We start from the raw sequence: 17,284 nt of genomic DNA, 5'->3' as shown, positions 1-17,284 counted from the left end.
TGACGCGTGGTGTTGCACGACATTCTGCAACTGGTGTTACGTGACATTCCAAGCAATTATCTTTTGATACAGCTTGATAACAAGCTCTATAAACTTGATATCAACTTGATATAAAGTTAATCTCAATCTCTATAAACTTGATATCAAAGGGGGTGTGGCAGTGTGTGTCAACCTGTCAAAAGCAATTAAGTTTGATAAAAAGTTGTACTACAGTATATCTACTTACAGTGAAGCAGCAACAGGTGTGTTGTGAGGAAGTTGCTTACCTGTATCTAGGGATGTGCGGGTTCTCACTTGTTTTGGATGGCCAATAACATAAATACGGATAAATCCAAACTTGAAATAAATGTTGCAAACATTTTTTGGGGTAAATATGAACCCGCACCTCTCTACCTGTAACAGGACATTACAGAATTATATATAGTAGAGTACTGTAGATGCTACATATTACAGTATATTACACTCTGTAATCACTGGGGTCTTTCCCTGCAGGTCACATTAAGGGAGACCTTTTGATTGACATCAGTTATGGATCTTTCATTCATCATCTCTATACAGCCAGTGGATATTTCAACCAGATCCTTGTGCTGAAGTGTTCTGAGCAATGTATTATGGAGCTGAACAGATGGATTAACACACGTACCGGAGCGTTTGATTGGTCTCACACAATGGAATATATTAAATGCACAGAAGGAAATAGGTAAGAAAACGTATTTTCCAAAACATCTATCAGTGTAACCCCAGTGTCAGTGCTCAGTAACCTTCTCCACATGCTTTACACTGGGCCTCATTTATCCTGGGATGGAAGAAATATCTGTTGTACAGCTCATGCCATTGAGGGTAATTCAGATCTAATTGCTGCTGTGCGTTTTCGCACTGTGGGTGACCAGATCATAACTGCGCATGCATATACACCGTAATGCGCATGTGCGTCAGACAACAACAACGGGGATCGTCGGTCAGCGATGGGATGGTGCAAAAAATCTATTTGCATGGGCGTACACAAGGTGATTGACAGGAGGAAGCCGTTTGAGGGTGCTAACTGACTGTTTACTGGGAGTGTTCTGGAAAATGCAGGCGTTCCCAATCATTTTCAGGGAGGGTGTCTGACATCAGCTCTGGCCCCAATCGCACTGGAAGAGTAAGTCCTGGGCTGCACAGAGACTGCACACACAGAATTTTAGCAGCTCAGTGTACATCTGATCACAGGACAGCAAAAAACACAGCCCAGCGAACAGATCTGAATGACCTTCATGGTCTCCTGTTACATGTATTTCAACAGACTTAGCTAATATTAGTAAACCTATTACTGTTTAACTCTTTCATGTGAAATAAAAAACTTGCCCAAATCCCTGGGTTTCAATTGCATTCATCGCCTAAATCCATATGGATTCTTCTTCTCTTCTCTCCTGAAGTAGAGCAATAGGTAAAAATAAAAAAACATTTATTGAGGGACATGAAGTTGCTCGTTGCAGACTATAGACATGAATTAATCAAAAGGAGCCTTATAGCACATACCTGTCATGAGTCTGGCTGTAGTATGGGAAATCATTCTGTTGGCTGCTCGTTATTGATCTCTTGTGTTCAATGAATGAACATATTATTAAATCAAATACATTTAAGTACTGACATATACTTTTATAGGTGGGATGCAGCCAGTGGCGGGCTAGGATGGGGATCATGGTGCCATCTGCCATCTTAGCTCCTGGGCCACCTGCAGCCCCGCTATGCTTGCACATGGATAGATTGTATAAGCTTGCAAGCAGGGACTTCCTACCTCTATCTGTATTTGTCTTTGCCCAGTTTTGTTCTATAATTGTTCTAATTGTAAGTTGCAACGGAATATGCTGCGCTATATAAGAAACTGCTAATAAAATAAATAAACATGGCCAGCTGTGGGAGGCAGGAAGGAGGTAGGTAGAGAGGATGCTCCTTGCCTGGCCGCTCTGCACTATAACACAATAAGAGAAGCTGGCCAGGCAGCTCCACCTCCCTGAGCTCCTCTCTCACTGTCAGTCAGGTGTGACTATGCATGTGCATCGGCCTGCTGTGTACCGCAAAAGTAGAGAAGGGAAGTTTGTGCTGCTGAGGGGTGGTTATTGGAGGAATCAGGGAGATTGCTGTGGACTGGGTGGGGGACAGAGAGAGTGCTGTGAGGTGGACATTTAGGGTACCTGAGTAGGGGGTTTATGTGTGGTGGTTGTTGAAGGGGGAGTGCATTGAAGGGAGATGCTGCGAGGTGGACATTGAAAGGCTTTGGGAGTGATGTGAGATGGACATTGTACGGGGGTGCTGTGTTGGGTGGACAGTGAAGGGGGAGTTCTGTGATAGATGGACAGAAAAAGGGGGAAGGGTTCATCGACGTGGACATAGAAGGAAGGTGAGTGCCGGGCGGTGTGCATTGGAGGGGCAGGGGGGCTGTAAGGTAGTTATTAAAGGTGGGGAGTGCTTGGGAAGGACATTGAAGGCTCCGGTGGGAGTGCTGTGAGGTGGGTATTGAGGGGCCGGGGTGCTGTGGGGTGGTTGTTAGTAGGGGCTGGGGAAGGGGGGTGCTGTGAAGTGGATAGTAGAGGAAAGGGGAGGGCTGTCAGGAGAACTTTGATAGGAGCCAGGGTGACACATGGTAGACAGTGAAAGAGAAAGTAAATGATGTAAGGGGACAGTGAGTGCTGTTGTTGGTACAGTGAGGCCAGTGTGTGCTGTGCTGTCAGTAAGTGAACTGTGGGGGAGGGGGACGGTGGGTGAGCTGTGCGGTCAGTAAGTGAACTGTGGGGGAGGGGGACGGTGGGTGAGCTGTGGGGTCAGTGAGTGCTGCAAGGGGCTCAGTGTTATATGGAAGGAACTGACTGAAACTGAGAGCTATAGAGGGGTAATGAGAGACAGCTCTGGGTGGGGGGAAATTGAGGTTATATGCAGGTAGGCTAAAGGGCCTATTTATCACCAGATGCATCGTTGGATGTGGATGTCATGTGATAAAATCACCCAAACTCACACTGCAATAATTGATGACATGGCAGGGATGTATCAATTATCACATGTAGGGACACAGCTTGTGAGCAAGCTCTGTCTCTGCAATGACAATCCGCAGCATCATCAGGGTATTTTTCATAAAAAATACCCCGATGTCCTGCAGCGCATGTGCTTCCCCTGCCGACAGGGGTAGAGAAAGCTGGGCAAATGACTGCTTATCACAGTGCTGCCCTGTGATCTCGCCAGTCTGGGGTGGCAAAATTATCAGAGGGCACAATGTGGTATTTTTGGAAGTTTTTTATTAGTAAATTTGGCCACATCGCATTTTCCATTATAAGTATGGGGAATGCGATGTGGGTTACTAAAAAAAAGCGAATTAAAGGGTTTGGACTAGTTTTTCATGAAAACTGCTCTAAATGCCCTTTAATAAAATCAGGTGATACTAAAATAATGTGAAAGGGCGTGAAAACAGAAAATACCCCTTTTCACATTATTTTTGTAAAAATAATGTTAATATATGGATCTCTAAATGAGGCAGCTATGGAGGAGACAGTCAGGAAAATATGTGGTACCCCACCAAAAGAACACTTTCCCTTTTCATATTCACTGTGGAATGTCTTATTTGTACTCATATATTTGTCTTATGTGTTGTTGTGGTATATTTATTAATATCTACAAATGCATAGAGTTCCCCTCGAACATTAGTGACAGTGGACAGGAGTGTGCAGTGCTGAAAGAAAGGTGGTACGGAGTAACATTTAAAAATAAGGTGGTGGTATTCAGTACCACCAGCCCACAGCAGGGGCATAATGTATAAGGGGCATTTTTGTGTGTGGGACATAAAATGATGTCAGCGGCATAACTGTGTGTGGCATAATATGTAATAGGCATTATGGTGTGTAGTAAAATATGTAAGGCATTACAATGTGTGGCATAATGTTTAATGGGCATTACGGTGTGTGGCATAATGTGTAATGGGCATAACAGTGTTTGGCATAATGTGTAAGGGGCATGACAGTGTGTGGCATAATGGGGCCATGCCCTATTGTCATGTAGCCAGTCCCCTAGTCTTGTGTGACCATACCCCCTCATGTCCTGTATGTTGTAAAAATATAGGGGTGCTTCAAAAATAAAGGAATGCTGTGGCCCAGTCCGGTAAGCTGTAAAAATATAGGGGTGCTGCCTATCTGCTGTATAAATTCAGAGGCACTGCCATATAGGGGTGCTGCTGTACTTGATCCTTGGTTTAAAGTTTAAATTAAAGCCTTATGCAGAATATGAAACAAGCTTCAACATCACAACAGATTTGTGAATATATAGAGCCGCAGAGGTGGAAATGGAAATTCCAAGTTTGACAAAGTGTTTTCCAATAAAGTGGGGAGAGACCACATTTATGGCCAAAGTCAGTTAGACTCAGAAGAGACAGAATCATAATCCAGTGTAACGTGAAATGGCAACATCTCCTACTTCATTTTCTCTGGCAACTGCCAGATAAAACTAGATTTTCCAAACACACCTACTGTATGTCTATGTCTCCCATATAATTTCAGCAGTGCCCTGTCTGAACCCACTCATCTCTAGTAGATATATCTTCTAGTGTGCACTGTGTACCCAGCATTAAAGAGAGGTTCTTCTCAATTATTTCATATTAGGGACTCAAATTAATTGCTCCAGTTAGTCAACCTTTAATTTGATTTATTAATTTTCCACATTTTGGGATTATTTACAAGGTGCACATTTGTTGTACAGGGTTCTTTTCCTTTATTTTGTAAATGTTTACTCCTTAATAATTGTACAATGTAAGGGCTGCATAGGGTTATCGGAGTGTTAGAAGAACAGAGTTTCAGTGATCTCCTGTGAGGCACAGTTACTGAATAAGGGTACAGTATGGAGTCTCATGGTGGCTTACAGCCAGGAAGCTGTCTGGCTTGCCAGGATGAGGCATGCTGGTGGCACAGAGGTTAACATTGCTTCCTCCCACAGTCCTACTTGTAATATGAAATGAGTTTGGACTGTAGAGTGGTAAGCTCCACTACGGCAGGGACTTAATAACAAATATTCACTGCACAGTCCTGCTTAGTACTGTACCGAACCCACTCAAACTCAACTCGCCTGATCCGGGGCTGCTGTATGTGCTCACGAGGGGATGATAACACATCTAATGGGCTGCTTTAAAAAAAAATAGGAATGAAATAAACAAGACACACAGGTATGCTCACATGCGTGTAACTCGGACACACAGGTATGCTCACATGCGTGTAATTCGGACACACAGGTATGCTCACATGCGTGTAACTCGGACACACAGGTATGCTCACAAACGTGTAACTGGGAGCTGTGAAAAATTTACATAAGGCATCTGCCACAAAATATGTAAATAAAAATGCAATTAAAAAATGGAAAAAAAGAAACCCACAAGATTTTCACAAAATAAGTCTCCAGACTCAGTGGAGGGGAATTATATCCAATCCTGATCCTGTGGTATACACAAGTCTATTTGAATCCGAGATTATCGTAATCCCTGAAAATGGAGTAGGAGTTTTTCATTTTGTCCAGTAATGTGGTAATTATATATTTGCTTGGTTAAAGTCCTTTTTGTTCCACACCAATATAGGAGTGGAGGTGAAAGCCTGTGTGTTGTTCCTGATTGCGTGCGCCTCTCTCATTTTTAATCACCTTCTGACACTGTCCTCTTCCTCTTGCCTTTTCTCATAATGTGAAAAGTCATCAAACATGGAGGTGGTGTGTTTTAGCTACAGATGGGTCCACGGTTATCTTGACTAGTTTTCTGCGCCTAGGCACAACATGATTTATTAGCATAAACCCTCCATCTATTGTTCTCAGCTGCAATACAATACAGAGAACAATACAGCAGGGGATTAAGTCCGATTGGCCAGTCTCAGTTAATCCTATTAAAGGTCAAGATAAACGTGGACCCATCCGAAGCTATGATTCGGAGAACCTGGCAAGCTTTTTCCAAAGAGGCAGCAATTAAATTGATGGGCTCTCCCCAGAGTAGCGAAGAAACCTTCCCTGAGATGCCAGGCTTTCAGGAATTGCGCAACGGAAATTCTCCAAGAACAAAAGAAGTAATTTCTCAAGGAGCCCAGGAGCCATTCCCTGATTCGCTACAAACATTGATGGGGCGAGTAGAGAAACTAAGTGCTGGTATGGCAGAAATGTTTAAGGATTTAAATAATTTTGCTAGACAAGCCATGGAACCTCGAGAGGCCAGGCGACAGCCGGAGCGAAGGAGACTGAACACTGACTGGTTGACTCCTCCACGTACAATGAGGCATCGACCCACTGACAGATTTGATTCACAGGGGTGCCCAATCTGCTGTCAGTGCAACCGAAGCGGACACATCGAGAGGAATTGTGGCCAAGCCAATTCTTTAAACTCCCCTGCCCTGGGAATGGAGGACAACCCTCGGGAGAACCAGTAAAAATAGACCCGACACCAGAAGGGTGGTGGCAACATTATATGAGATATTGTCCAATTATAAACATCTTATTGAATGGCATAGAAATACCAGCCATGCTTGATACTGGGTCCCAGGTCACCACTCTATAGTTAAAGACTTACCTGAAGTATTGGGGAGCTGAACCACCGCTAACATGGTTACAGTTAATTGCCAGTAATGGAATGGGAATATCTTTCCATGGATACTGGGAATCTGATATTCAAATTGGCAACATTCAGCTGCCTAAGCAAGGATGTATCATTACTAAATAAGATGATGTCAATGCTACCCCGGTTATAATAGGGATGAACATCCTTCAATATTGTTTTTCCGATGAAGTGATAGGGGCGCTGAAAATGCATTTACCAAGAAGAGAACTACGGAGCAATGAGCATTGCAATGCACAATAAAAATCCTTCAGGTGCACCAGAGATTTGCCAATCAGGAGGGAGAGATAGGAAAAGTACGGGTAGCAGATTACCGACCTGTGATTTTACAACCTAATTCCAAAACAATTGTGTGGGGCAAGGCCCATTGTGGACCCCGGGGCACCAGTTACAAAGCAATAGTGGAGCCCAATGAGATTCATTTTCAGGATGACATAGCTGTTGTGAGATCACTAGTTCAAGTGGAAAATGGACGAGTCCCGAATTCTGAATCCTCATAAACACCATATTCGGTTATTTCATAACTGCTCAGTTGCTAAACAGTTAAAAAAATACTTTTCAAGACATTATTGACCCCAGTTTCAGTGCAAATCAGTGTAGTTTGATGACAAAGCCTGATTCAAACCAAGAAACAGAAGCATGGTGGAAGACCAAACAGATTGGGAATGAAAATACCCCACTTGAACAGAGAGAAGCAGTTCTCCAAGTTGTCCAGGAAAAGTTCAAAGCCTTCAATAAAGACCCTTCAGATATTGGGAAGGTAACCATCATTCAACACCATATTTCCACAGGAGATGCAGTACCGATTAAAGAGAGGCATCGACCCCTTGCACTGGCTCTATACCAACCAGTAAGGCAAATGCTGGAGGACATGAAGGCCTCTGTGGTCATCAGGGAGAGCCATAGTCTTGGGGCAGCTCCAGTAGTCTTGGTAAAAAAAGGATGTGCAGTTAACATTCTACGTGGATTATCACTAATTTAACAACGTCACACATAAGGATGGGTCTCCATTTCTGCGGAGAGAGGAGTCACAAGGAGCCTTGAAATCAGCCCCAAATTTCTGTACCCTTGACTTGACTAGTGGCTACTGGCAGATTTAGATGGCTCTTGAAGATAGAGCAAAGACTGCCTTTACTATCCAATGGGGCTATTTGAGTTTGAGCGTACGCCCTTTGAGTTATGCAATGCTCCAGGAACCTTCCAGCGAGTAATGGAGCATTGCTTAGGACACATAAACTTTGAGATGGTCTAATTGTACCTTCATGATATTAACTTTTCTAAAATCTACCAGGATCACCTTCAATACCTGAGAGAAGTTTTCAAGCAGCTAATAAAGTATGGGCTAAAGATAAAACATTCTAAGTGCTACCTTCTCAAGCCAAAAGTTTCCTACCTGGGCCACGTAGTGAGTGCGGATGGAGTCTCTCCTAATCCAGAAAAAAATTAGAGTCATGCAGGATTGGACAACTTCTCAGAATATCAGAGATGTCAGAAGGATTCTAGGCTTTGTGGGATATTATAGGCATCTTATTGAACACTTTGCCAAAATTGCAGCCCCAATCATTAAACTTCTTCGAGGGGTTCCTAACTCTGGTCATTCCAGGAATATTTCTATTACGTGTACCCCACAGTGCCAGGAGGCATTCACTCAGTTGAAGAAGATACATACCAAAGGTGAGATTGACAGCGGAGGGAGGAGTAAGCCTAAGGGACAGCTCATCTCCGTACAGCCGAGACAGACTGTTAGACAGGGCTGGGAGCTCCATATAAGGGCATTACTGTCTACAGGAGAGGGAGTGCAATAAGCACCACACATCACACTTGCACAGCTTAGTGGAGGAGAGAGACAGTGACCTATCACCTATTGACTTATAAAGCTATCTTAGTCAGCACTAGTACTATTACAGACAAGAGTCTCAGCTAATAATTAGGCTGTAGTAAAGTGATAAACTGTCTCCAGTTCACAATAACAGCTCAGAGACTGGAGCTAGGAACATTACCCAATCAATCCCAGAACAAGCTGCTCACCACTGGCAGGGCGGGCACACCCTTAACAAGGAACGCCAAAAAACAGGAAAGAAGTGGCAGCGCTGGTGGGGTAAAGAATTCCAACTTAATTTAAAAAAGCCGATATGTACAATGCCTTTAAAATTGAATATCATGAAAATACAATCAAATACACAATGGTGGTCATTCCGAGTTGTTCGCTCAGTATTTTTCTTCGCATCGCAGCGATTTTCCGCTTACTGCACATGCGCAATGTCCGCACTGCGACTGCGCCAAGTAAATTTGCTATGCAGTTAGGTATTTTACTCACAGCTTTTTCATCGTTCTGGTGATTGTAATGTGATTGACAGGAAGTGGGTGTTTATGGGCGGAAACTGGACGTTTTATGGGTGTGTGTGAAAAAAGCTACAGTTTCTGGGAAAAACGCAGGAGTGGCTGGAGAAACGGAGGAGTGTCTGGGCGAACGCTGGGTGAAGTCTTACCAACTAGGTAATCTGTGATCCTCGAGCCATGCAGTGGGTGCTGCTGCGCCCTGCTGTGTGGTCCGTTCTAGGAGTAGCAGAGGGGGTCAGACAGTGTTTGCATGCCGTGCACCCACGGCAAATGTTCCGACTAGAGATGTGCGGCGGGCACTTTTCATGTTGTGTTTTGGTTCTAATTCCACTTTTGTGTTTTGGTTTTGGCTTGGTTTTGCCAAAACCACCCTTTTGTGTTTTGGTTTTGGATCTGGATGATTTAAAAAAAAAAACATAAATACAGTTAAAATCACAGAATTTTGAGGTAATTTTGCTCCTATGGTATTATTAACCTCAATAACAATCATTTCCACTCATTTCCAGTCTATTCTGAACACTGAACACCTCACAATATTGTTTTCAGGCCTAAAAGTTGCACGGAGGTGGCTGTATGACTAAGCTAAGCGACACAAGTGTGCGGCACAAACACCTGGCCCATCTAGGAATGCCACTGCAGTTACAGACAGGATGGCACTTAAAAAACTAGTCCCCGAACAGCACATGATGCAAAGAAGAAAAAGAGGTGCAAGATGGAATTGTCCTTGGGCCCTCCCACCCACACTTATATTGTATAAACAGGACATGCACACTTTAACAAACCACTCTTTTCAGCAATAGGGTCTGCCACACAACTGTGGCTGAAATGACTGGTTTGTTTGGGCCCCCACCAAAAAAGAAGCAATCAAACTCTCCTTGCTCAAACTGGCTCTACAGAGGCAAGATGTCGACCTCATCCTCATCCTCCGATTCCTCACCCCTATCACTGTGTACATCCACCTCCTCGCAGAGTATTAATTCATCCCCACTGGAATCCATCACAGGTCCCTGTGTACTTTCTGGAGGCAATTGCTGGTAAAGGTCTTCCCGGAGGAATTTATCATTCATTTTGATGAACATCATCTTCTCCACATTTTGTGGAAGTAACCTCCTACGCCGAACACTGACAAGGTTACCGGCTGCACTAAACACTCTTTCGTAGTACACACTGGAGGGGGAAGCAACATAGGTAAAATAAAGCCAGTTTGTGCAGGAGCCTCCAAATTGCCTTTTTCCTGCCAGTTTACATACGGACTGACTGACATGCCTACTTGGATGCTGTCACTCATATAATACTCCACCATTCTTTCAATGGTGACAGAATCATATGCAGTGACAGTAGACATGTCAGTAATTATTGGCAGGTCCTTCAGTCCAGACCAGATGTCCGCTTTCGCTCCTGACTGCCATGCATCCCCGCCAGCGGGTGGGCTAGGAAATCTTATCCTTTTTCTTGCAGCTCCAGTGGTGGGAGAAATTGAAAGACGAGCTGTTGACAGGTCACGTTCCGCTTGAGTTGACAATTTACTAAACAGCAGGTCGTTGCACCTCTGCACACTAGTGTCTGCTGGAAAGAGAGATACAACGTAGGCTTTAAACCTAGGATCGAGCACGGTGGCCAAAATGTAGTGCTCTGATTTCAATAGATTGACCACCCTTGAATCCTTGCAAAACGAAAGAAGGGCTCCATCCACAAGTCCCACATACTTTGCGGAATCGCTCCGTATTAGCCCCTCCTTCAATTTCTCCAGCTGCTTTTGCAAAAGCCTGATGAGGGGAATGACCTGACTCAAGCTGTCAGTTTCTGAGCTGACTTCACGTGTGGCAAGTTCGAAGGGTTGGAGAACCTTGCACAAGATGGAAATCATTCTCCACTGCGCGTGAGTCAGGTGCATTACTCCTCCTTTGCCTATATCAGAGGTGGATGTATAGACTTGAATGGCCTTTTGCTGCTCCTCCAACCTCTGAAGCATATAGAGTGTTGAATTCCACCTCAATACCATCTCTTGCTTCAGTTGATGGCGGGGCAGGTTCAGGAGTGTTTGCTGGTGCTCCAGTCTTCGGCACGCAGTGGCAGAATGCCAGAAGTGGCCCGCAATTTTTTGGGCCACCGACAGCATCTCCTGCACACCCCTGTCATTTTTCAAAAACTTCTGCACCACCAAATTGATTGTATGTGCAAAACATCGGACATGCTGGAATTTGCCCAGATGTAATGCACGCACAATATTGGTGGCGTTGTCCGATATCACAAATCCCCAGGAGAGCCCAATTGAGGTAAGCCATTCTGCGATGATGTTCCTCAGTTTCTGTAAGAGGTGGTCAGCTGTGTGCCTCTTAAGTGGTGATAATTAGCGTAGCCTGCCTAGGAATGAGTTGGCATTTGTGAGATGCTACTACTGGTGTCGCTGCTGTTGTTGCTGCGGGAGCCCATACATCTACCCAGTGGACTGTTACAGTCATATAGTCCTTAGTCTGCCCTGCTCCACTTGTCTACATGTCTGTGGTTAAGTGGACACTGGATACAACCGCATTTTGTAGGACACTGGTGACTCTTTTTCTGACATCTGTGTACATTCTCGGTATCGCCTGCCTAGAGAAGTGGAACCTAGATGGGATTTAATACCGCGGACACAGTACCTCAAACAATTCTCTAAGTCCCACTAAACTAATGGTGGATACCAGACACACCTCTAACACCAACATAGCTGTCATGGCCTCAGTTATCTGCTTTGCAAAAGGATGACTCCTGTCATATTTCATCTTCCTCACAAAGGACTGTTGGACAGTCAATTGCTTACTGGAAGTAGTACAAGTGGTCTTCTGACTTCCCCTCTGGGATGACGATAGACTCCCAGCAGCAACAACAGCAGTGGCAGCAACAGCAGGTGTACCACTCAAGGATCCTACGGAGGAATCCCGGTAAGGAGAGGACTCCTCAGTCTTGACAGTGACATGGCCTGCAGGACTACGGACGTTCCTGACTGAGAAGAAAGTTGATGTTGAGGGAGTTGGTGGTGTGGCTTGCAGGAGCTTGGGTACAGGAGGAAGAAGGGATTTAGGTGTCAGTGGACTGCTTACGCTCTTATCCAAAGTTTCACAACTTGACACTGACTTCTGATGAATGCGCAGCAGGTGACATATAAGGGAGGATGTTCCTAGGTGGTTAACATCCTTACCCCTACTTATTACAGATTGACAGAGGCAACAGATGGCTTGACACCTGTTGTCCGGATTTGTGGAGAAATAATTCCACACCGAAGAGGTGTTTTTTTTTTGTAGTTTGTCCAGGCATCACAATGGTCTTCTTCATCCATAGGACAACAGGTGTCTCCCTCGGTGCCTGACTTAAACAAACCACATCACCATCAGAATCCTCCTCGTCAACTTCCTCTTCAGTGCCAGCAACACCCATATCCTCATCCTGATGTACTTCAACAGTGACATCTTCAATTTCAATATCAGGAACTGGACTGTGGGTGCTCTTTACAACACTTGCAGGGGCGTGCAAATGGTGGAAAGAGCCACCTCTTCCCGTCCAGTGTTGGGAAGGTCAGGCATCGCAACCGCCGACACACTTGGACTCTCCTTGGGGATTTGTGATACCATCTCAGTTTTTTCTATGCTCTTTCCAGCTTAACTCTTTTAATTTTTCTAGCGGGAGGATGAGGGCTTCCATCGTCATGTGAAGCTGAACCACTAGCCATGAACATAGGACAGGGCCTCAGCCGTTCCTTGCCACTCCGTGTCGTAAATGGCATATTGGCATGTTTACGCTTCTCCTCAGACGATTTACATTTCTTTTTTTGGTTGTTTTTAATGAACTTTGGCTTATTAGATTTTACATGCCCTATACTATCAAATTGAGCATCGGCCTTGGTAGACGACGTTGATGGCATTTCATTGTCTATGTCATGGCTAGTTGCAGCAGCTTCAGCACTAGGAGAAAGTGGTTCTTCTTGATCTTTCCCTATTTTATCCTCAAAACTTTTGTTCTCCATTATTTTTTGGGAGTTATATGAGACAATATGCGGTACAGGAATGACTGGAATGACTGATGAGACAAGACACTACCACTGGTCTTATGCAGCACAACACAGCAACACTGTAAGGGACTTGTGGTTGTTGTTATAATTATTATACTGCAGCAGTGGACATATAGCAGCAGCGTATATCATTTAATAAGAGCCTATAAAAATTGTTATCTCTCAGTTCTCTAAAAGCCTCGGAGACATAATCTTCTTTATTTTGGATAACTAAACCACCACCTTTATCCACCTCCTTTATGACTAACGAGGAGTCTCTTGCAAGTATATTAAGAGCCAATCTTTCTTTTTTGTCAGATTGTGACACTTCTTATTCTGTTTGGACATGCACATTTGTCGGAAGCCTTCTAAAGTAGGTTTATAGAAGGTTTCTAACTGACAGCTTCTAAAACCTATAGGAAATAAAAATGTGATTTTAGCTTGAATTGTTTCTTATTATTTACATAATACAGTTTTTCCTTATTTATAAAGGACCCATTTTCTTGTTGTAAATCTTGTAATACTGAGAGTGCTAGATCATCTGAAGCATCCAGCACTATGGGAAAATTTTCACCTGGGTTATTTTCTTGTCTTTTTGCAAAGAAGCGCTATCTACATAAAGTACGAATATATCTATTTCATTTTACGTACAAATAAAAAATATTCGGGGGTTCTGAGGGGGAAAATTTGAAGCCCTTACTCAGCAGAGAAATCTCATCAGGCGCCAATATTTTTGAAGACAGATTAAAAATGCTTATATAGTTATTGCCTTTACTCACGCTCTTTACGTTTCTCCTTTTGGCTTCCTCGTCGGCCTCTGCCCTTGAATTTTGTTTTGGGGTGTTCTCATATCTCTCCCTTGTTCTTAATTTGTCCTTGTGGAACTGATTGCGGTTCTCTAAAAAAGACGCGGAGGGTTGAAGATTACTCTCTTCCCTTCCATATGTAATCCCTGGAGGATTCCTTTCTTTTGGTCTAGCACATGTGTGAAAATTTGTCTCTTTCTGTTGCCTAGTTGTGTACCTCCGAGAAGCTTGTGTACCTCCGAGACCATTTTCTATTCCTTTGTGTGAATTTATCCCCTATGTGGGTATTCAACCCCTTGTCATAAGGTCCACCATCTGCCTGTCTATTGGTTACCTTATTTTTGTATTTTAATATGTATGTTTAAGATAAATGTACAGGTATATTTTATAAGGTAAAGGTCTCCCAATGTTTACTGCTGAGCATGCAGCCACTTTATTATATGTGTATTGCAGTTTACAAAAAGCGCAGTACTTTACTTTAAATTAATTGGTCTGAATGGAAGACACTACTAATCTTGTGGTTCATAACATACCTCAGCTGTCAAATTAGATATTGTTAATCAATTAATTTGGGCAGTGGGTTGTGGGTTTGATTGCCCCCATGTCCTTTTTGGAGTTTGTATGTTCTCCCCTTACTTGCATGAGTTTCCTATGGGTGCTCCGGTTTTCTCCCACGTCCCAAAAAATATATTAGTTGGTTAATTGGCTCTCAACCAAAATGAACCCGTGTGTGTGTGTGTGTGTGTGTGTGTGTGTGTGTGTTTTTTTATCTGCCGTCACATTCTATGTTTCTATATTTCTTTAAAGTGATACAAATACTGTAGTTATGTAATTTCAGCAGGTAAGGTAAATCAAACTTGTTATTTTATAATGTATTTTATGATATTCTCGTCATTTCTCCATTCACTATGACAGTATCCAAAATTATATTCTTCCTGAATCACATCTATAACACAGAATGAAATAAATAGGTTCTCTGCATTTCCTGAGTAGATATTAGGCAGAATTAGTAATCTCCCTATATGTGGGAAATTCCTCCTGAAGCTGTTATGGTCACCTCACAAAGGGAGGCAATTACAAGACCACCTGTCAGGATCCCGGCAATTACAACGCTGACACCGGAATTCCAACATGTGGTGAAATGCCAGCACAACAGGCTTTTTTCCCCTTTCCTCCCCTTCCCTCTGGCACAGCCAATTATGCAAACTCTCCCCAACAGGCTATACAAGAATGAGGAGCTGACTGAGCAGCAAGAACCAGGCAAGTAAGGGAACCTTTAATGGGTTCTTGGTGTGTGATTGAGGTTAATTGGTTCTGTGAGAAGAGTAGTTAATGAGTGATGGGGTGAATGGATTAATAAGTGCTAGGTGACAGGGTTAATAGGCGTTCACTGTGAAAGGATAAATAGGTGCCGGGAAGGGTGGGGGGTATTTTTTGCTGTGAGGGGGGTTAATGAGTGCTTGAAGTGAAATGATTACTATGTGCTGGGATAGTGTGGGGTAGGAGGTCATTTGTGCTGTGAGGGGCTTAATGAGTTCTAAGGGTGAATGGATTAGTAGGTGCTGGGTAGCAAAAGATTAGGGGGTACTGACATTGTGGACAAATTTGTTAATGGGTGCTGTGAGGATGAGTTGATAAATGTATGTGCAAAATGACTCTGCCCCCATTGTTATAAACCAAGTGTGGTTTTATGGAAATGATTTGAAGGATTGTATTGGGGAATTAGGGCAGTAATGTAAATCTTTGCCTAGTGTGCCTAGAACCCTCACACCAGCCCACATGCCAATCATAATTATACATGCCACTAAATGCTTCCACTAACCCAAAAGTGGCACAAATGCGCTAAGATCCACATACACTACTTACACTGTATTAGGATAAGAAATTAAGAAATCTGATGCTCTGCTCATCTTCAGTCTTATTCTCTGCTTTATAATTGATTGCAGCTGTGATTTAAGCAGAAAATAAAGCAGGTAGGAGCTGAGTGTTCCGGATAGAGGTATCCAATGGCCACCGGTTCTCCACCACTGCCATATAAAATGCTCCTGAAAGATGAAAGGGGTGTCTGATTGAAAGTGTAGAATAATGCCCAATCTCTATCACTTTCAAGGAACCCTTCTAGAAAACAATCAATCCTTTCCTAAATTATACCTTCCCACCTGTTCAATCTCCATATAAAACTACATCCAATTTCTCATGTGATGGCATGGCTAGTCCTAGATCCCAATGAACCTTATTGTGTTTGTATGTTTCAGTGACCAATGTCAGGACAATCACATGACATTGAAGACGGCAATAACAAAGATCATGAAATGTGACACTGACAATGAGAATCTCACAGACCCGGAGGTGCTCCCACCAGCAGACTGTGTCATCAGTGCATCTATGCTGGAATTCATCAGCAAAGACCAAGATGATTTTATAAATAATTTCAGAAAATTTGTGAAGCTACTAAAACCTGAAGGAACCCTGATATTGATAGGGTCTTTAAATACAACTTACATGATGGTTGGGCAGGACAGGGTACATGCCTTCACATATGATGAGAAATTTGTAAGAAAAGTTCTCACTGATGAAGGGTTTGTTATTGATCACTGTGCAGTCCAGAAAAAAACAGCAGTGAGTGACCTTACTGACTATGAGGCAATTATATTTATCACAGCTCACAGAGAGTAATAAGGGTCTGATTCTGAGTCACAGGCTGTGTCAGGTGCAGTTACACATTTTCTTTATACTGCGCTGTGTCTATATCGCACTGTGCATACATCCTGATTGTGTTTGTACAGAGATGAAGTAGCTTTGACACATGCACATAGAAGTGTATTGAGAATGTATTAGGTGTTCCCAGGTGTTGTTTCAGAGAGGAGGGGGCCTGTATACAGGTTCCCTATGGGCCACCTCCTCTCCAGTGGTGCAGTAGACTCTGGCTTCGTGCCACAGTTTGCTCTGCATACGCAGGTCTCTGAGAACTTGGCACCTGCACCTTGTTCCCAGGGAAAATTTCTCTACTGCGCAAATCACAATTATAATGGTCACGGCGGACACTTTCCCTGTGATTTCTGCAGCTCTGCAGCCAGTGCTGGGACAGCAGATAAGTATAATTATATGGGTGCAGGGTGTGCGGGGTGTAGGTTTGAAAACAGGGGGGCATGGATCACAATCACATCATTCCTGCAAAGCTATGCCCCCTTTTTACCAAGTACATGTCCCCTTTTTGGGGTGAAGGAGTCCCTACTTTACCATGGAGAATGTTGGGTGGTATGTATGTGAGTGTCACGGAAGTGTTGCAGGTACATATGTGGCCACTTACACCTTTTCTGTACATACCACGGCTAAACTTTTTATATGTGCAGCGAGTGAATTGATTTAAAAAAAAATGTTGTTTCCCATAATAGAATAAGTATAAAGTAGCATAATTAAGCATGGCTAATCTCTGACTCTATGGCACGCCAAACCATGCCATACATGGCAGGATATAGGAAAGGTGTATGAGGACACTTCTGTATGTCGGGG

At 43.4% G+C, this 17,284-nt stretch overlaps 1 protein-coding gene across 1 annotated transcript in view; it reads left to right on the top strand.

The window, feature by feature from the left end:
• LOC135057463 (nicotinamide N-methyltransferase-like) overlaps positions 1-16,447 on the top strand; it is a 28,653-nt gene extending 12,206 nt beyond the window's left edge. The window contains exons 2-3 of the mRNA XM_063963350.1: positions 493-700; positions 16,027-16,447. Of these exons, the coding sequence (XP_063819420.1) occupies positions 493-700; positions 16,027-16,447 (629 nt within the window). The remainder of the gene's footprint in view (positions 1-492; positions 701-16,026) is intronic.
• The last annotated feature ends 837 nt before the right edge of the window (positions 16,448-17,284 follow it).

Source organism: Pseudophryne corroboree, chromosome 3, assembly GCF_028390025.1.
Source record: "Pseudophryne corroboree isolate aPseCor3 chromosome 3, aPseCor3.hap2, whole genome shotgun sequence".
In the NCBI taxonomy this organism is placed as follows: Eukaryota; Metazoa; Chordata; class Amphibia; order Anura; family Myobatrachidae; genus Pseudophryne; species Pseudophryne corroboree.
Note: the sequence above shows the minus strand (reverse complement) of the source record. Positions and strands in the feature narration are given on the sequence as shown.